At 31.2% G+C, this 19,923-nt stretch overlaps 1 protein-coding gene across 2 annotated transcripts in view; it reads right to left on the bottom strand.

Annotated features, from left to right (window-relative positions):
* LOC134686919 (WD repeat and coiled-coil-containing protein-like) overlaps positions 1-19,923 on the bottom strand; it is a 66,804-nt gene that overhangs the window by 36,676 nt on the left and 10,205 nt on the right. For both annotated transcript variants that reach the window (XR_010101693.1, XM_063546768.1), the window contains exons 2-14: positions 18,899-19,016; positions 17,422-17,585; positions 16,052-16,166; positions 14,958-15,030; positions 14,303-14,370; positions 8,704-8,816; positions 7,538-7,758; positions 6,370-6,477; positions 5,702-5,876; positions 3,494-4,113; positions 2,833-2,879; positions 801-853; positions 175-306 (exon numbers count right to left, since the gene is read on the bottom strand). Coding sequence is in view for 1 of the 2 variants with exons in the window: in XM_063546768.1 (XP_063402838.1) it covers positions 175-306; positions 801-853; positions 2,833-2,879; positions 3,494-4,113; positions 5,702-5,876; positions 6,370-6,477; positions 7,538-7,758; positions 8,704-8,816; positions 14,303-14,370; positions 14,958-15,030; positions 16,052-16,166; positions 17,422-17,585; positions 18,899-19,016 (2,007 nt within the window). In the remaining variant the exon portion in view is untranslated. The remainder of the gene's footprint in view (positions 1-174; positions 307-800; positions 854-2,832; positions 2,880-3,493; positions 4,114-5,701; positions 5,877-6,369; positions 6,478-7,537; positions 7,759-8,703; positions 8,817-14,302; positions 14,371-14,957; positions 15,031-16,051; positions 16,167-17,421; positions 17,586-18,898; positions 19,017-19,923) is intronic.

The raw sequence follows: 19,923 nt of genomic DNA, 5'->3' as shown, positions 1-19,923 counted from the left end.
TTTCACTGTGATAAGGTTAAATATTTTATTAAATATAGTGTAGAAGCTTTTTCATTTGCATTATAAAGAATTTTTTATACTGTTATCCCGATTGTTTATAATAAATTTGAAATTTTAGCCTGATGTAATTTGAAAACAAATCATTACAAGTTGCCAGTTTAAAAAAGAAATTACCAATAAATATCTCCAATGTTGTAAGCTGGAATGCTGTTTTAACAATTTCATATTGTAATCTTCCATTATCTAACAGGAAGGTTTTTTTCTTTGTTTCCACACCAGGACATTTACAATGTATTAGTATGATTTCTGAAATTAAAAACAGTGATATGATCAAATAAAAGTACACACGAATAACACCAGTGGCTTAAAATTACACAAAAACCACTACATCTTGAAGTCAACATAAACTCTTCAACAAAAGATAGGTCGAATTACAATCTATTTACTGAATACTATCCAGCTTCCTACTTTTTGCCCTTTTATTTGTAGATAATAAAGAAAAAATATTTTCCTGTTGTAAAATGAATAACTTTCATGTATTTAATATGCTCATAACAGCAATTTTCAAAAGGGGGGTCCCAATCCAGGATAAAAGGGGGGGTCGAACCGTCGAACCATATGTCTCCATTCAAATGCATTGATCATCCAAAAAAGAGGGGTTCAAAAACCCCCAGAACCCCCTGGATCTGCCACTGACATAAGATGACATATAGTCACACATAAGCAATTGTAAGTTTTCAGAATCACATGATTCTACTGCAGCAGACACGGAATGGTTAAAACAACTGATATAAACTTACCTGGTTGACTTTGTGACTGGTATTTTGTAATTATAGTAGATTCTTTGATAAGCCTGAAAATTTAAACAAGAGGCTCTCAAGAGCCTGAACCGCTCACCTTAATTTTTTTGGTTAAATCTCTCATCAATGATTATTTTGGCTTTTCAATTTATTTAAATGTTCTTTGAATCGTCCTATTTTCTTCAAAAGCAAAAAAAAAAAATCATTTTCTCCTATGTTCTATTTTAGCCATAGGAGCTATGTTTCTTGACATACAAGGAAATAAAATATAAAATTTATACTAGATACTCTGAAACTCATTTAGCCTAAGTTTGGCTGAAATTGATACAGTAGTTTCAAAGGAGAAGATTTTTTAAAGTAAGTCAACATGATGAACAAATTGTGAAAAAAGTCTTTAAAGGGCAATAACTCTTAAAAGGGGTCAATTGACAATTTTGGTCAAATTGACTTATTTGTAGATCTTACTTTGCTTAACATTTTTGCTATTAACAGTTTATCTGTATCTATAATAATATTCAAGATAATAACCAAAAACTGCAAAATTTCTTTAAAATCATCAATTTAGGGGCATTATACCTGAAAAACCAGTTACTCAATTCGGCTGAAAATTTCAGGACAGGTAGACCTTGACCTAATAAATACTTTAACTTCTTGTCTTATTTGCTCTAAATGCTGGAGTTTTTGAGATATAAGCCAAAAACTGCATTTTACCCTGTGTTCTATTTTTAGCCATGACGGCCATGTTTTTTGACGAAATAGAAAATAAAACTTTATTTTATACACCCTACTGATCATTCAGTTGAAGTTTGGTTGAATTTGGTTGAGTAGTTTTAGAGGAGAAGATTTTTTAAAGTTAGCAAATATGATGAACAAATTGTGAAAAATTGTCATTAAAGGACAATAACCCCTTAAGGGGTCAATTGACAATTTTGGTCATTTAACTTATTTGTAGATCTTACTTTGCTGATCATTTTTGCTGTTTACAGTTTATCTTTATCTATAATAGTATTCAAGATAATGACCAAAAACTGCAAAATTTCCTTAAAATTACCAATTAAGTGGCAGCAACCCAACAATGGGTTGTTTGATTCATCTGAAAATTTCAGGGTAGATAGATCTTGACCTAATGAACATTTTTACCCCATGTCAGATTTGCTCTAAATGCTTTAGTTTTTGTTTTTAGCAATGGCGACCATGTTTGTTGATAGATCAAAACTTCGGATACAATTTATAAACTAGATAATTAAGGAACATTCAGTTAAAGTTTGGAAGTATTTGGCCTAGTAGTTTCAGAGGAGAAGATTCTTGTAATAGTTTACGACGACAGACGACGGCGGACGCCAAAGGATGGCATAAGCTCACTTGGCCCTTTGGGCCAGGTGAGCTAAAAAAAGTTTCATTTCCAGAAATGCAAGAGCATATTACGAAAACATAAACAAAACTTGGAAGTGGCAATACATTCTTAACACCTACAATCATTTCAAGTCATACAATATTTTGTTGCCGAAGCTAAAGGATAAGACTTTTTCAAAATCTTATGTAAAGAACAATACCATCGTTATCCTTATACTGTCTTTAACATTTTGACCTTTTATTAAGTGTCATTTATTCTGAAACTGTTCAAGTGTAGGACCACCATTATTCTGAAACTGTCCAAGTGTAGGACAAAAATTATTCTAAAACTGTCCAAGTGTAGGACCAAAATCATTCTGAAACTGTCCAAGTGTAGAACCAACATTATTCATAAACTGTCCAAATGTAGGACCAAAATTATTCTGAAACTGTTCAAGTGTAGAACCAAAGTTATTCTCAAACTGTCCAAGTGTAGGACCAAATTTTTTCTGAAACTGTCCAAGTGTAGGACCAAAATTATTCTGAAACTGTCCAAACTGTCCAAGTTTAGAACCAAAATTATTCTGAAAACACTTAACCATCAACAGTGTAAGACAGTTATCATAAAATAGCAAATAATGCCTAGAGGTTGTCCAAAAATTGTCCTATCATTAAGGTTAATCTGATTTTTAATACTTACTCAGTTAGATGTGATACTTTCATCTTCAATTCTTCTATTCTGTGGTTCTGAAACAAAATTGTAGTAAATTTAATGCTTTGTTTTTTGCTAAAAATGCTAATCAATCCATGGACCTTTGCAATTAAAAAATACACTTTACAAAGGATTTGACTTTTTTTTTAATGTTATAAATATTCAAAAACTTTATAAAAAGTTTCTTTAAGCATGAATATAACCTAAAATGGAGACATTCTTTAAACTATGACGCTTGAAAAAGCAATTGATATATCTTACCTTTCAAGAAGAGAGATTCTTTGATTCACATTATTGTTTCAGATAAGGGAGAAGGTTTGGTACCATTAAAACGTTTAATCCCACTGCAATTGTATGCACCTGTCCTAAGTCAGGAATCTGATGTTCAGTAATTGTCATTTGTTTATGTGGTTCATAATCGTTTTTCGTTTCTCATTTTTTATATAGATAAGACTTGTTTTTCCCCTTTGAATGGTTTTACGCTAGTAATTTTTGGGGCCCTTTATAGCTTGCTGTTCGGTGTGAGCCAAGGTTCCATGTTGAAGACCGAACTTTGACCTATAATGGTTTACTTTTATAAATTGTTATTTGGATGGAGAGTTGTCTCATTGGCACTCATACCACATCTTCCTTTATGTACTTCACTTACAAGTTTATCAATCTCAAGTTGCATCCTTTCTTCTTTTGTTGAATCTACATTTGTTACAAAGGATGTACTAGAGGTTGCCATAGATACAGCAGAATCATCAAGACATGTTGTAACCTTTGACCTTTGGACTGGTTTCTCTTCTACATCATGTTGATCAGGTACTGGTTTTATTATCTGATCCGTTATAGAGTCATGAAAGGATGTATCAATGTTATTCTGAAAATTTGGGGTGATAGCAGAAAATTCTGTTGTCTCAGTTTCAAGTTCACTCCCAGAATTCCCTGAACCAGTCAAGTCTTCAACTAATGATTTACCTCCCTTAGATTGACTTGCTACAATTATATCTCTTGGAGATGAATCAGTGGAATTGGTTTCAGAGAAATCTTTGAGTTCAGTGACTGTTTCTTGTTTTCTAATATGAAGATCACGATCATAATTATCACAGGAATCATTTTCAGAATGTTTTTCAGTTTGGTTTCCGTGAGCACCTGTTTCCTTGATAATTTCTGGTATATCAACTGTATCTGTTTCAGCATTTTCTCTTACAGATTTTGAACTTTCTGACTCCTTAAATTCCAACGATCCCTGCTGTTCTTTGAGGTTCTTTAGTACATTTTTATCTGTCAAAAGTAAACAAAATCATCTATCATGCTTATAAAGAAATGTTCACCTTACTCATGTGTTATCATGTGGACTTTTGTGCTATATGAGTGTAGGTAATTCTCTAGTTAACCAGAACAAATCTAACAAACTTTATTATTAGTCAGTATGATAAATGACGATAAAACGCAAATTTGCAACCGGTTTTGGACCAACACAAATATATCTGATATATGAAATGATAAAGTTGTAAAATGGATAAATTAATTAATAATCCTTATTATCAATTCTAGTGTTGTACAGCTACATCAGAGACCTAGGCAAGGGGAGGATTGAGAGCTTGCACACATGTTTTACCCTGCCTTGTTTTATTAAGCACCTATCCTTAACATGTAGTCCAGTGGTGGCTGTTTGCCATTATTATGCCTCATTAATGGGTATTATGTTTTCTGATCTCTGCGTCCGTCTGTTCGTTTGTTCGTTCATTTGTCTGTCCGTCTGTCCTGCTTCAGGTTAAAGTTTTTGGTTGAGGTCAGGTTTAAGTTTTTGGTCGAGGTAGTTTTTGATGAAGTTGAGGTCCAATCAAATTGAAACTTAATACACATGTTCCCATGATATGATCTTTCTGATTTTAATGCCAAATTAGAGTTTTTAACCCATTTTCATAGTCCACTGAACATAGAAAATGATAGTGCGGATGGGGCATCTGTGTACTTGGGACACATTCTTGTTTTTTTTTATGCTTTTAAATTAAAGATAGGTGTTAGGTTTTTTCAAGATAATCTTTATAACAACCTGATTTTTTAGCTTAATATGCATGAAATATTTATCACTAGATGAAAAGCTAGCAACAAATAAACTGATCTGATGAGTCAAGGCCTTTTCAACTGATTTGTATAAGATTATTATAATGATGTGCTGTTACAATTCTGTCCAAGATATTGCATTATATATTTTTAGGACCTTTTAGAGCTTACTATACAGTATAGATTTTTTTCATTATTTCAAAAGACTATGATTGATTGGTGTTTAATGCCACTTTCAACACTATTGTGCTATTTCGTGACCGTCAGTTTTTATTGGTGGAGGAAGCAGTAGTCCCAAGAGAAAACTTACAACCTTTGGTAGGAAAAGACTCCTTATATGTTCAACAGGTGTTTTTGTTTTATTTCATAAAACCATAATGACATTGATTTTGGGAAATAAAAAAATAAAAATCTATATATATATTTATTGCAAATTACCTTTAAAAACAACTGTCTTGTTACAAATCTTTTTACAAAATTTTATTAAGGCATTTCAATCATCTGTGTATCATCTAAGTCAGGAGCCTGTCGTCAAGGGTTTTCCTTTGTTGGTATGGTTCAAATGAGGATTCAAAGGTGTTTCCAGTTTTTTATATAGAAGAGACTGGTTTTTTTTCTGTTTAATTTGTTTTATACTACCGTAGTCATTTTGGGGCTCTTTATAGCTTGCTATTTCGGTGTGAGCAAAGTCTCTGTGTTGAATGCTGTACTTTGACTTTTTATACATTGTGACTTAAATGGAGAGTTGTCTTATTTGCACTCATACCTCATCTTCTTATTTTTATATATATATGCAACATACCAATTGTAAAAGGAAAGAATTTCAATTTTATTTCCATGGCTGACCCCGAACTGGATGTCAGAAAGGCTGAATCTGAACTGGCTCTTCTCCCTACTGCTAACAGAATACCAGTCTGGCTTTTAAGGGGAGGTAACATTTGAGAGATTCCTTTTGGTCTTTCTTGTTTGTCAAGTTTCTACATGTATTGAAATAATATTGAGATACAACAACTTGTTTTAAAATGAACATAATCTTTGATGACCTTGTTAAAAAAGCAGCAACAATATTTTATTTAATGACATTTATTTTTATGTGAGATAAGAATTTTAAGTGATTGTAAAGATGCCCTTTACCATCAGGTGTCAAACTGTTATTTTAAGCAACTGTTAGGGTCAAACTTGTTTAAATTTTACGGTCATTTGTCAAAATATCCTTACCCTGATTCGTCATGGGTTTCGTTTTTTTTTATCATGACCATTATTTTTTTATAAATATTAATGTGATTTGTGAAAATCAAGACAATTTTTTTAGTGTACAGTTTACCATCATGCACCAAAAAATTACCATTAACTTCATGTGAAAAGAGATTTTACTGTTATTTGTCATGAAGGTGTCCCCATTTCAATCCTCATTTATTAGGAACATATTTTTACAAGTTGGATATTTTTTAAATCATTAAATAAACTTACCACTTCTGCTGTTTTGATTAAGTCTGATGTAATGCTGCCATTTTGAAATGTAAAAACTTGCAATAAATTCTGTGTATTACTGCCAACAACAACTGATTTTATGTTTGGCTGAAAAAGAAAAATAATATTTTTTTAAATACAAAAATGTAAGAATGACTAAAAACAGTATGTTGAATTCTATAGAACCCATCTCATTGATGTAACCCTCAAATCTTCTTTCTTATATATTTCTTATGTACTATTAAATTTTTAATTTAATATGGCAACAAGAACAAAAAAGTAATTTCACAAAAACCAGTATCCAGTTATTTACTAGTTTCCTATCTTGGTTACAAAAAAAATCAATTGAACACACAGTCACACATAAACAAAGAAAGTTTGTAATAGGCACTCTGATTGATGTATTTTACTTTTTTATGTTGTTCTTTTGTTGTAAAACTTTAGATGTCCTTTTGTTTTGTGTTGTTAGATTTTTTCTCATTGACATATATCAAATATATCATTACCGGTATATTGATATTAACACAAAGTTGTCAAACAATCAAGGGGGAAAAGTGAATGATATGTTTTTTTTTCCCTACAAACCTCTCATGAATGGAGTTAATAAAATCTTTAATAAAATGCTTCGCTGAGTGCAGCAAGATACGTCTGCAGATGTTGAACCCTGAAAAGTTGGGGCAAATTTGGACACAATATTCAAGCTTGATACTGTCTGAATTTGAATTTTTATAAAAATTTTGACAAAATATAGGTTTCTGTCACAAAACAAATATCAAGATCTTACAAATTTATTGTGCAATACTATGCAATTAAAGATTTCTTCTTGAAACTTTTCTAAAATTTTAAATTTGAAAATTTTTGAAAAACAATTTAAACCCCTTAATACTTACATACAAGTAATTATCCTGAAAGTAGAAAAATGCTTGTTTGTGCCCCTTTTGTGCCCCTAGTTTCTAAACGGTTGATACCATCATCCCCAAAATCAATCCCAAGTTTCTTTTTGTGATATTGAATTACTAAATTTCATAGAGATACATTCTCTAAAACTAAAGTTATTGTCTGGAAACCAAATGTGTCTTCCGACGACGACAACAAAAAACGACATCATACAATCCCAAATTTTTTTTTCCAGTCTTATAAAAATCTATCATAAAAACTTTACACATACGATATAAACCAAGAGTTCTGGTGTGAGTATGCATTTGATCCCAGTCATGGAAATGCTACAAGGATCTTTTTCATCTTCTAGACTAACGGTCACCAGCTGAGTGGTAGATTCAATGTCAAACTGTCGATTTCTGGATAAGCTGAACAATGCCTCTGTTGCAGATACAGATTTCTTCGGTGAGATTATATCCTCTTGTAAACTGTTTGTGTTTTCATTTAAATCTGAAAGTGTTTCATATTGTCAACATTTAATACCTTATATAAAAAAAATAACTATATTACTAATTATATATAAAAGTATTCATACTTCTATACAAGAGGATATTAACATCTGAAATACCAAATCCAAAGAGAGTGCTAAAAATCAAAGAAAGAAAGGGCTTCCTGTAATGACTCTTGTAGTTATTTATTTTTCGATATACGATGTTGAGAGAACTACTATGTGTTACCAACGTAAACCTAATGGCTGCGACCAATAACGCAAACTAGCTCGACATTTTCACTTCACGTTTATTGTACAATAGCATAAATAAACACAAAACATTCATTTGAATGATAATAAAATACTTCTCTAGTATTTTTAATTAGATAGCAAATTTCAAGGCTTGATAGTCTTTGAAACTGTTAAAGCATTCTGTGAGCTTACTGGGTTTGTAATAAAGTGAGCAACACAACAGGTGACAGATGTGGAGCAGGATCTGCTTACCCTTCCGAAGCACTAGAACTCACCCAAGTTTTTGATGGGGTTCATGTTGCTTAGTCTTTAGTTTTCTATGTTGTGTCTTGTGTACTACTATTTGTCTATTTGTCTTTTTCTTTTTTAACCATGTGGCGTTGTCAGTTTATTTTCTATCACTGCATTTGACTCTCCCTCATGTATCTTTCGCCCATTGTTTTTTTCAGCATAGTCACAAAAGTAGTTCCTCTCAAAGTTAAAAAAGTTTTAAAAAAGTTTTTAAAAAAAGAGAGAGAGAATTCAGAATGTCTCAAATCATGATGTGAAGTTTTCTGTTAAAACTATTTTTTTTATAATGAATTATGTTCGACTTCATACTTATATATGAAACTATAGCCAAATAATATGCTTTTTATTATTTATCCTGAAACTATTGGGGCTGCACTAAAGTCAAAGAACTCTAACAGGAAGCTCATAATAAATATATTTACCTGGAACCACAAAAGTGTCCTTGACCTTACAAAGACTTTCCAGAGGCAGTTCAGCAGCACATAATACTATACTATCTGATAGAGATACAATGGAGGTCACACATCCATCTAAACTAGAAAAAAGATAATACAAAAACATGTAAATTAAATGAGGGTGTGCACATTTTAATGAGACAGCTTCCTTCTATCCATAATGTAAAATAAGAAGGCTGTAAGTTCATAAAAATCATAAATTTTGTTGTATTTTTAGTACTGTTTTGAAGCACAGACCTCTCATGCAACATCTCAATTCTTGGCGTGGCATACTGAAACTTTTTTTAAATTGTTGATTTTTTTAAATCTAAAAAAAAAAAATTAATCTAGTTTTTTTTCTTCTTTAAATCTCAATATGCAATTTTTAAATCATAACACTTATCATTACTATACAAATAGTGAACATGTTTTTGGTGGGAAAGGCATACCAATCATGTCAACTTCATGTTACATGTTGCTTCATCTTATAATACCAGATATTTGGATTTTTGTTAAATGAAGCAAAATCAGTAGAGCAAAACAATACATAAAATTTGTCTAATCATTCTACCCCTCACTTTCACTAAAATTAATTTGGCTCCAAGGGTCCAGAAACGGTCATATTTGCCAGTCATGTCCTAAACTGAAACTATGATGTCCTAAACTTTTAATTTGGATTTAGGTCAAATTTTATTTTTCAACCGAAATAATTTCGGTCATTTCATTGAGATCTACTTTCAAAATCGCCATTTTGAACATATTTTTGTTTTGTTATCTATTTCCTGTAATTAAACTGCCACTTCAATAAAGTGTTATAAACCTGAGGGCCCTCCTAATACATGTAACTATATTAATGCATACCTGCCAACTTTCACGATTTAGGCGTGTACTACACGATTTTGACCCTTAGTCACGATTGCACAATCGTGTTCCTGAAAAACCCTCTAAAACACGATTTGGTGAAAATCTACACGAAAAATATTGTTGTTCCCGATTTTGAACTGTGTCTAATGGAGGAAAATCGTGTTCAGCCAATCAAATTGTGTGTTTCTCATGATCAAATTAATCAGCCAATCAAAAACGTTTTCTCTCAAGATTGTTTTAACATGCTAGATATTGAACTTGTGTTGTATTCCACTGTTTGTTGATGTAAAAACGTGAATATGGCAAATGATTTTTCAACTGTAAGGAGGTTCTTACACAGAATAAGAATAAAAGCATAGCTGTTTGACAAACTTCAATGATGCAGTACTACCATGAATATAATAAATAGTAGTTTATTCACTAATTTATTGACATTACATATACATTTGCTGTTACATAATTTCATTTATGTATTCAATCATTTAAAGTATAATGTACTATTCATTATTTTTCACATGGACCCCCACACCCACATCAACATGAGGAATCCCTTAAATGAGGGACTACCCTTAGTCAAGGGGTCACTCTTGTAAAAAATAAAATAGAAAAATGTAGATTTATTAACTTTAAAATGGGAAATTCTGACATTATATTTGGAACAGCTTTTCTAAATGAAGAGTCCTATTATTTTGAATAATAAAAAAGATATAAGGCCAAGAACATATCAAAATTCTTGGACATGTGTTGACCATAAAATACCAGATAGGTCATAAGATGTATAGTTTTTTGGGAAAAGTTTCTTCAAATAATATGCATATGAATGTGTGCTCATTTGTACTTTAAAAGTGGTTTTTAATGTCCTAACATTGAGGGGGATCCCTATGTGTTGTTCCCAACCTGATAAAGGTCCTTCTTTGTGTATAATTTTAAATTGGAAAAGTCAACAACTATTTAGTATCCTTACACATGAAAATAATTCCTAGTCTTACAACAACATGTTCATATTTTCTGCTGATATAATAACTAGAATCATGCAAATAAACTTTAACCAGATGCTCCGCAGGGCGTAGCTTTATACGACCGCAGAGGTTGAACCCTGAACGGTTGGGGCAAGTATGGACACAACATTCAAGCTGGATTCCGCTCTAAATTTGGATTGTGATTAAATAGTTGACACAGCATAGGTTTCTGACACAGAATGAATGTATTCAAATGAACTTAAAATTTTTGTTTTCTCTTAAGAGCAATTCACTATGCTGTTGAATATTAATCCTCTCAAAAAAATGTTTGAAGAAATTTTCTTTTTATTTATGAAATTTCAAATGAGAAAAATTTAACCCAATTTTTTATTCACATCCCCCTTTCCCTTATTCCAAAACTAATTTCAATTAAAATATTCTAATGGAGTTTGCAACAATTACTACTCATTTAAATACATGATGTAAAAAAACTGCTTGTTATCACTGAATGGTAAAGATTATTTAAATTTATCAGTTGGTAGTAAAAAGTGAATATACATTGTATATTGTATATAACAAAGATTTAAGTTGATTCTGGACAAAGAAAGATAACTCCAAATAAAAAAAAATCTTGCAGATATTTCTTGCTTACTATACTGGACAAAGAAAGATAACTCTTAATTAAAAAAAAATTTGCTATTTCACAATATTGTGAAATTAGATATTTCTTGCCATTGCACAATACTGTGCAATTGAAAAGACTTGCTATTGCACAATACTTAATATAATAATTTTAGATCCTGATTTGGACCAACTTGAAAACTGGGCCCATAATCAAAAATCTAAGTACATGTTTAGATTCAGCATATCAAAGAGGCCCAAGAATTTAATTTTTGTTAAAATCAAACTTAGTTTAATTTTGGACCCTTTGCACTTTAATTTAGACCAATTTTAAAACTGGACCAAAAATTAAGAATCTACATACACAGTTAGATTTGGCATATCAAAGAACCCCAATTATTCAATTTTTGATGAAATCAAACAATGTTTAATTTTGGACCCCGATTTGGGCCAACTTGAAAACTTGGCCAATAATCAAAAATCTAAGTACATTTTTAGATTCAGCATATCAAAGAACCCCAAGGTTTCAATTTTTGTTAAAATCAAACTAAGTTTAATTTTGGACCCTTTGGACCTTAATGTAGACCAATTTGAAAACGGGACCAAAAATTAAGAATCTACATACACAGTTAGATTCGGCATATTAAAGAACCCCAATTATTCAATTTTGATGAAATCAAACAAAGTTTAATTTTGGACCCTTTGGGCCTCTTTTTCCTTAACTGTTGGGACCAAAACTTCCAAAATCAATACCAACCTTCCTTTTATAGTCATAAACCTTGTGTTTAAATTTCATAGATTTCTATTTACTTATACTAACGCTATGGTGCGAAAACCAAGAAAAATGCTTATTTGGGTCCCTTTTTGGCCCCTAATTCCTAAACTGTTGGGACCGAAACTCCCAAAATCAATACCAACCTTCCTTTTGTGGTCATTAACATTGTGGTTAAATTTCATTGATTTCTATTTACTTTAACTAAAGTTATTGTGCGAAAACCAAGAATAATGCTTATTTGGGCCCTTTTTTGGCCCCTAATTCCTAAACTGTTAGAAATAAAACTCCCAAAATCAATCCCAACCTTTATTTTGTGGTTATAAACCTTGTGTCAAAATTTCATAGATTTCTATTAACTTAAACTAAAGTTATAGTGCGAAAACCAAGAAAATGCTTATTTGGGCCCTTTTTGGCCCCTAATTCCTAAAATATTGGGACCAAAACTCCCAAAATCAATACCAGCCTTCCTTTTATGGTCATAAACCTTGTGTTAAAATTTCATAGATTTCTATTCACTTTTACTAAAGTTAGAGTGCGAAAACTAAAAGTATTCGGACGACGACGACGACGACGCCAACGTGATAGCAATATACGACGAAAATTTTATCAAAAGTTGTGGTCGTATAAAAAGGGATGTAAGCTCATCTTACAAATCATGCAAATATGACATTTTTTCTAGTCTACAAAACAGCACGTGCAAAATAGTCGTCGCAAAGAATTTTAAACTTTGAAATTGTTGTCACGCGCTAAAACCCCCACGGGCATTTTCAAAAGTTGGCAGGTATGTTAATGCCTCAGGGAGCTATTGGCTAATGATTGCTAATCTCTTTACCTGTATTTTTAATTCACACCTGGCAATTAATCACAAGCTCCAAACTATTATTATAAAGAAATAAAAAGTCCATACCAACTGGCTTCATTATTTAATTATTCAACAGGTCAGACAATTGTCAATTATGATTTAAAATTAAGTTAAAACTTGGTTTGATTTACGTAGAAAAAAATATTTTTTTACTTCTAACACACGTGCTTTGTTTACTATGTAATACGCATGCTTGAAATTCTCTTCCACAGGTTTAGACAATTAATTGTAAATTAAAAAAAAAATCATCCTAAATAAAGCTAGTACAACTATTTTAATTAATATTCTTACACTATTAAAGGTAAAATATTAAAAAGCCGATGATTTCCTGTGATTTGGATAAACAAAACTAATCCCGGAAATGAGTCCGGAATTGTTCGTTTTACTATTGTCGCAGTACATCCGGGTTTGAATTTTGACTTCAGAATCAAAGGAAACGTAAGCGATAACTGAGAATATTATCGTTTTGAGTCATTAAAATCATTTTATTTTTAAATTGTTGCCTTCCCTTGATTGCTCTTAAATGATTTTTGGAACATGGTAGGACAAATCATGAAGTAAATGCGATGCAACAGCATACCTGCCAACTGTCACTATTTGCGGGGGATTTCCCCCATGGAGGCTCCCAAATTGAAATTTTGAAAGAGCAATTTTTGTCCACAATTTTAAACAAAACAGTTAATTTTACAATGACTCTAGGCTTATAAAAGCATGAAGAAGCAAAAAAAACAACATTAAAATGTATTTGAAGGCCCCCTTGAAGGTTTTTTAGGACTATGACAGCCATCTTGCACGCAAAACCCCCATGGGCATTTTGAAAAGTTGGCAGGTATGCAACAGTGAAACAAGTTGTTGATGCTACGAACATGACGATTGAGTATGAGCATACTCATAATGAGTCTCATGCCATTATGTGATTTTGACAATCATTTTTTGAAAAGGGGCATCAACTTTTAAGTTGTATGAAAATGACCAAAATTAGGTGAAAAAATTTCCGGATCCTTGTTTGGCTCGTTTAATTTTCATTAAATTTTGTCAAAGTACTTACTTTGACACTTTAACAAAAAATATATAAAAATTTAAAAAAAATTTGAACCAACCATTTTGCCAGAAAAATTACACTGGTTATATAGCAATTTGATAAACACCAATTTTGATCATTGAGAAGCTTAATATTCCGTTTACAACACAATGTAATTAAAACATTTAGCTGACTTTACAGAGTTATCTCCCTGTAAAGTTAGGTATCACCTTAATTCATCACACTGTAACTACTATATATGCCGGTTCTGATGAATCTACATTATCTATATTCCAATATAACCTTTTTTTAAGCCCTAACCTAAAGCAGCGGATCATATGTATTTTATTTTTACATAACATTTGCCTTCTTTCACTTGGATATTCATTTTTTTGATATGGTGTACCAACATACAAGTTCATGATTAGCTGACCATACAGCATTAAGTTACAAATAAGAAAACTATTGTTAACAAAGAAACTTACTTAGGAATTCTCCATACTGCTGACTTATATTCACTTATAGTTTCATCTATATCTGGCCAGGAATATAACTGTAATACATGTAGTAATACACATTAAAAATTTCAAAATTAAACTTTTAAAACTTATTTCAAATAAAACTATTCACTTTGTAATAGGTAGATAAGGAAATAAACTACAAATGTATCTGAAAGATTTTTAAAATATAATGTACAATTAGTTTATCTGCATTGCTGTGACATTTAAAATACTGGTATGTAAAATATTTGGATACTTGTTGTATAAAATGAAAGCTTATGGATCTGAGTTCACTGTTGAACCCTTTGTTGAATGTATATATTTTGTTTTAAATCTAAATAAAAGAGAGTCTATTTCTAAGTATATTATCAAACCTCTACAAAACCTGTGCAGAATTTATAGTAGAAAGGAAAGGAGCCATGAATAAGTGGTTTATATCTTAATGGATTAACCAATATGTATATATATCTGGCATCTGTTACTCACAAGTTATTAAAACATTATTCATATTCTTGAAAAGCTGACATTTTTTTTTAAATATTCTAATAAAAGACTATACTTGTACTGGCCATTTCCAAAGAGTCATTACCCAGTGAGCATTAATGGAAACCTTATCACAGATGAAATATTAAAATCATACAAGCAAACAGGCACCAATACACAAAACTAATTTACTTCCATCGTCTGTCCAGGTACCACATCTTATCTTTTCACTGAAATAGAAAGTACAAATATATTATGCAGGTCTGCAGTTAAGAAAAGAATTTATCAAAGAATCACAATACTGTGTTTGAATGGTTACCATTATCAATTCTTGATTTGATGGTTTTGATGGTAGTTTTAATAGGAATGCTGAGGTAAGCCAACAAAATTGATATTTGCAACTGTCAAATTCCAATTGGGCCACTCAAAATACAGTATTTTATTCTAATGCAAAAGTCATAAAACATTCAAATTAAAAACTTTAGAATTAGTAAATAACTGTTGCATTTAATAGCAGACGATTGTTGCCAATGAGTAAACATGAACTTCAACCTTAGAATGGAAGACAAACATCTTCCAATGAAAAGTGGTGTATCATACAACATTTCCTTTGGTATGTCACATGTCATATTGCATTATCAGAATGTTTTTTTATAGAGATTTACAATCTTTGAAAAAACTCATTTCTATCATTTCAAAAAAGAAATTTAAAAAATTATTAAAATGACAAAACCACAATCATAATAAATGCACGCAATAATTTCTGAATCTACAGTATTGGAAAGATTAGTTTCTAAAATGCAACCATTTCAGATAAAGTTTAAATCTTAAGTGTTGTAATGTACTTTTCAAAAATTTAACATGACATTGATTATTGCAACATGGCTTCACTTTTAGGACACAGAATCCTTTGTTTGCCTGCAATTGCTGCTGTCAGTGAAAAAGTTTAAAGTTGATTACCATTCCATGAAGGTTTTAACAAATTTATTGATGTCTTAAATTTTTGAACCCAAAAAATTGCAATCTGTATAAAAGATACCAAGATAAAACATATTTTCAAAACTTTCTTTCCAGTATTATGTCTTTGTATTTATGTGGTTTGTTGCTGGGTTTTTTCTTCAAATGAATGCCCATCTTAAGGACTACTCATGTATACTACATTTTTAGTGGTCTCGAAATTTTTTATAGAAAGGTTAATCCATTTTGAACATTTCATATACTAACGTATGATTGATGTAATATAAATCTTACTCTTCTAGAGGAGAGAAGGCAAAGGTTCCTTTATCATCTGTATGGTTAAAGAAGAAACTGCATTGTTGTTTCGCTAAAACACATAAAATATCTCTATCTGGATTCCATAAACAACCTAAAAAATAAAAATAAAATGTTGGTTTTTTTACTTATAACTTAAAATCTTCTTTATTCATATTGAATATATATAGAGATATAGACATTATTTCTAAAATTTGTGTGACTATTTTTAAAAGTGTTATCCTCACATTGGCTCTCGAATAAACATATGATGTGGGTTTGAGATCTAAGTGTACAACACATTGTTTAGAAAAGTATTGAATTTCAAACTGTGTACCTCAAATAAGTTTACGGACCAGTTCAATGAAATATCTATAGCAAGACTTCTTCCATGGATACTTTGTAAATGAGTTAAGAATTGTACTATCATTACCAGTATGCATTTAGATATTACAACCAGTACACAACTTAAGTGCCAGTCTTTCAAAATCATGTTTTTCTCTGAATGGCAATGATGTCTTTACACTTAATCCATTGAATGGATACAGATTGTTATTTTAGTCTAAGATACATGATTTTTTTCTTTACTTGTTATTGGCTTTGAACTAGCTGTCAGTAACAGGGAGTACTCTTAGATCAGTACTTTTTTTTTTTGGGGGGGGGGGGGTTGAATAAGTTCTCTTCTGCATCCACTCTGTTTTTTTGTTATAGACATTTTTTTATTTGTATGTATCTGACGAGTTAAGCCTTTTCCAACTGATTTTTATAGTTTTTGTTTTTTTTGTTGCACTGTTACACCACTGTCCCTAAAATAATACAACAGTTCAGCACTCACAAACATGTTTAACCCAGTCATATTCTTTATGTGCCTTTCTACAAGTCAGGAGCCTATTGTTGGTTGACATTGGTTCATGCATCATGTTTGGTTTTTTTGTAAATTGTTTTGTTATAAATTAAGTATAGGCTGTTAACTTTTAGAAGGCAAAACGGTTGCCTAAAATTGCTGACATCTACTTCATTTGAACTTTGGTGAATAGTTATTCCCTTGGCAAGAATTATCCAGATAAATTTTGGTTAGAAAGATAGCATGTTATTGAGTTATCTCCCCTTAATTTAATCTGAACTTAAACTAATGTAAAGCTGAGTGGGTGTTTATTAGTCATATTTTCACCCCTACCTGATTCTTATGAAGATTGACAGTTAATCTACAAAGTCTACACAATAAAATCAATCATCATATACTTAGTTTACCTATTTCTTTCATTTTAAATAAAATTACAAGATTTGGTATCCTTTAAATTGTCTTTTTTCATATTTCCTTCCTTCACTAACCTTGTGGAATTTGTGGTACATTGAGCTTTCTAACTAACCTTGTGGAATTGGTTGTACATTGAGCTTTCTAACTTGTTTGAAGTTAAGTTTAGGTACCACTCCATCCACTTTCCATAATGATACATGCTGACTGTGGACTACAGATAAATAACAGGTACTAGGTCCAATATTACTGCTCCAGTGGACTGACTGTACATCATGTCTGTACAAAATAAAATATTAAACAAGTACATGTATAACTGCTTTTGACTTTTGATGCTAACTCTCATATATAAAAAAAGAAGATGTGGTATGATTGCCAATGAGTCAACTATCCACAACCACAAGAGACCAAAATGACATCGACATTAACAACTATAGGGTCCCTACGACCTTCAACAATGAGCAAAGCCCATACCCCATAGTCAGTTATAAAGTTTTCTCGTTTGAATTGTTTTACATTGTCATATCGGGGCCTTTTATAGGTGACTATGCGGTATGGGCTTTGCTCCTTGTTAAAGGCTGTACAGTGACATATAGTTGTTGATGTCTGTGTCATTTTGGTCTCTTGTGGACAGTTGTCTCATTGGCAAGCATACCACATCTTCTTTTTTATATATAGCTAAGAATTGTGTTTAAACAAGTGCTAATTTCAGTGAGTTGAGAGATTTTCTCATTGTTGAAGACACTGATTTTATACAGATGAAGAACAGCAAATACAGCACTGTTCCTTTGCTATTGGTTTTTGGCAAGTGCAAAAAGGAATTAGTCTGCTCCATTAATTAACATTGACCTTATGTATATATTGACATATTTCTGATGATCACCTAATGCATTCTATAAATTAAAGCAGTGTTAAATTAAAATTGTTTTAATAATAAATAAATTCAATATTTGTAACACTGCCAGGTAAAGTTTTTCTAACTTGTGATGAAGTTATATTTTGACATGTGAAGTATATATATGACCAAGCTAATCGTGCTATTTGTCAGGATGTAACACTTTGTCAGATGATCAGGAAATAGTTTACCTCAGAAAACAAAAGTCCAATATGATTCAGTTATAAACTATTTACACATATATATACGTTTTACTACTTAAATATCTTCATTTAAGTACAATTTTTATTTTGTTTAAATGCATAGACTGATTGGAAAGTATCAAACATGTAAATTATAGCCTGAATAATTTTCTTAGATATAAAACTAAATTTTGAGGTAGACAATAGGTTTATGGAAATTATTCCAAGAAAGACCAGTTTTATAAGACAATGAATTGAAAGTCTACATTTAATATTTAATATTTATATTTCTTGATATATTTCCAATAAATCAAAGAACTGGATTTAAATTTCAAAATCAATTTCATCTCTTTCACATCCTATATATTTTACTATGTTTACTGTTCAATTCTAATTTAAATCAATTTTTCAAAAATTTTCTTTGATATAAAAATGTGTGTTTAATTGTGAAAATTGTTCAAATGACTAAAGAATTCTAAGCAGGTTATTTGACATTCTTTTGTATGTAAACTTACTGGAACTCTCCAAGCTTCAGTGGTGAGTTGTTTTCTACTTGACCATCAAGTAAACTGATGTTTTCCAGTTGAATGGTTTTCCCGATAGACCACACTAAACCATGCTGTCGATGAATAGCTAAAAAGACACAATAGATAGAAGACAAATATAAAAAAAAAACAAGAATGTGTCCCCAGTACACGAATGCCCCACTCGCACTATCATTTTCTATGTTCAGTGGACTGTGAAATTGGGGTAACCCCTCTAATTTGGCATTAAAATTAAAAAGATCATATCATAGGGAACATGTATACTAAGTTTGAAGTCGATTGGACTTCAACTTCATCAAAAACTACCTTGACCAAAAACTTTAACCTGAAGCGGGACAGACGGACGAACGGACAGACGGGCGAACGGACAGACGGACGGACGAACGGACGCACAGACCAGAAAACATAATGCCCCTCTACTATCGTAGGTGGGGCATAAAAAATTGAGAGATATTTGTTAAATGACACAACTAAGTGAATACAGGGTCTTCAAGAATAATTTACAAGTGTTCATACCAATAGATATATAAGAAGATGTGGTATGATTGCCAATAAGACAACTCTCAATCCAAGTCACAATTAATAAAAGTAAACCATTATAGATCAGATGTTCAGATTTACACAACTTATGACTATAAATTAATACAAACAGATGACTCCCTTAAGACCCTTATAAATGGATAAAACAATATATGGTCTAGCAAGAGTACCGACTCCAACTGGAACTTAATTCAAAATCATATACAATATTTCCAAAGTATGGAAGCCTATTTTTGCCATTGAGACATTATCTTAACTATTCATGAAACTTTATGTTTTCAGTCAAAATAACTATCACGTAACGGTAAGTTAGCTTTACGAAAATGTCATCGGATGTCAACAAAGTATAACTTACAGTTACATGACAGTTATTTCAACTGAAAACATAAAATTTCATGAATAGTTCAGATAACATCTTAAGTTTTTATGAAAATTGGAATCAAAAGCTGTTGTAT

Source organism: Mytilus trossulus, chromosome 10, assembly GCF_036588685.1.
Source record: "Mytilus trossulus isolate FHL-02 chromosome 10, PNRI_Mtr1.1.1.hap1, whole genome shotgun sequence".
Taxonomy (NCBI): Eukaryota; Metazoa; Mollusca; class Bivalvia; order Mytilida; family Mytilidae; genus Mytilus; species Mytilus trossulus.
The sequence above is the reverse complement of the archived record's forward strand: the minus strand, read 5'-3'. Positions and strand labels throughout refer to the sequence as shown.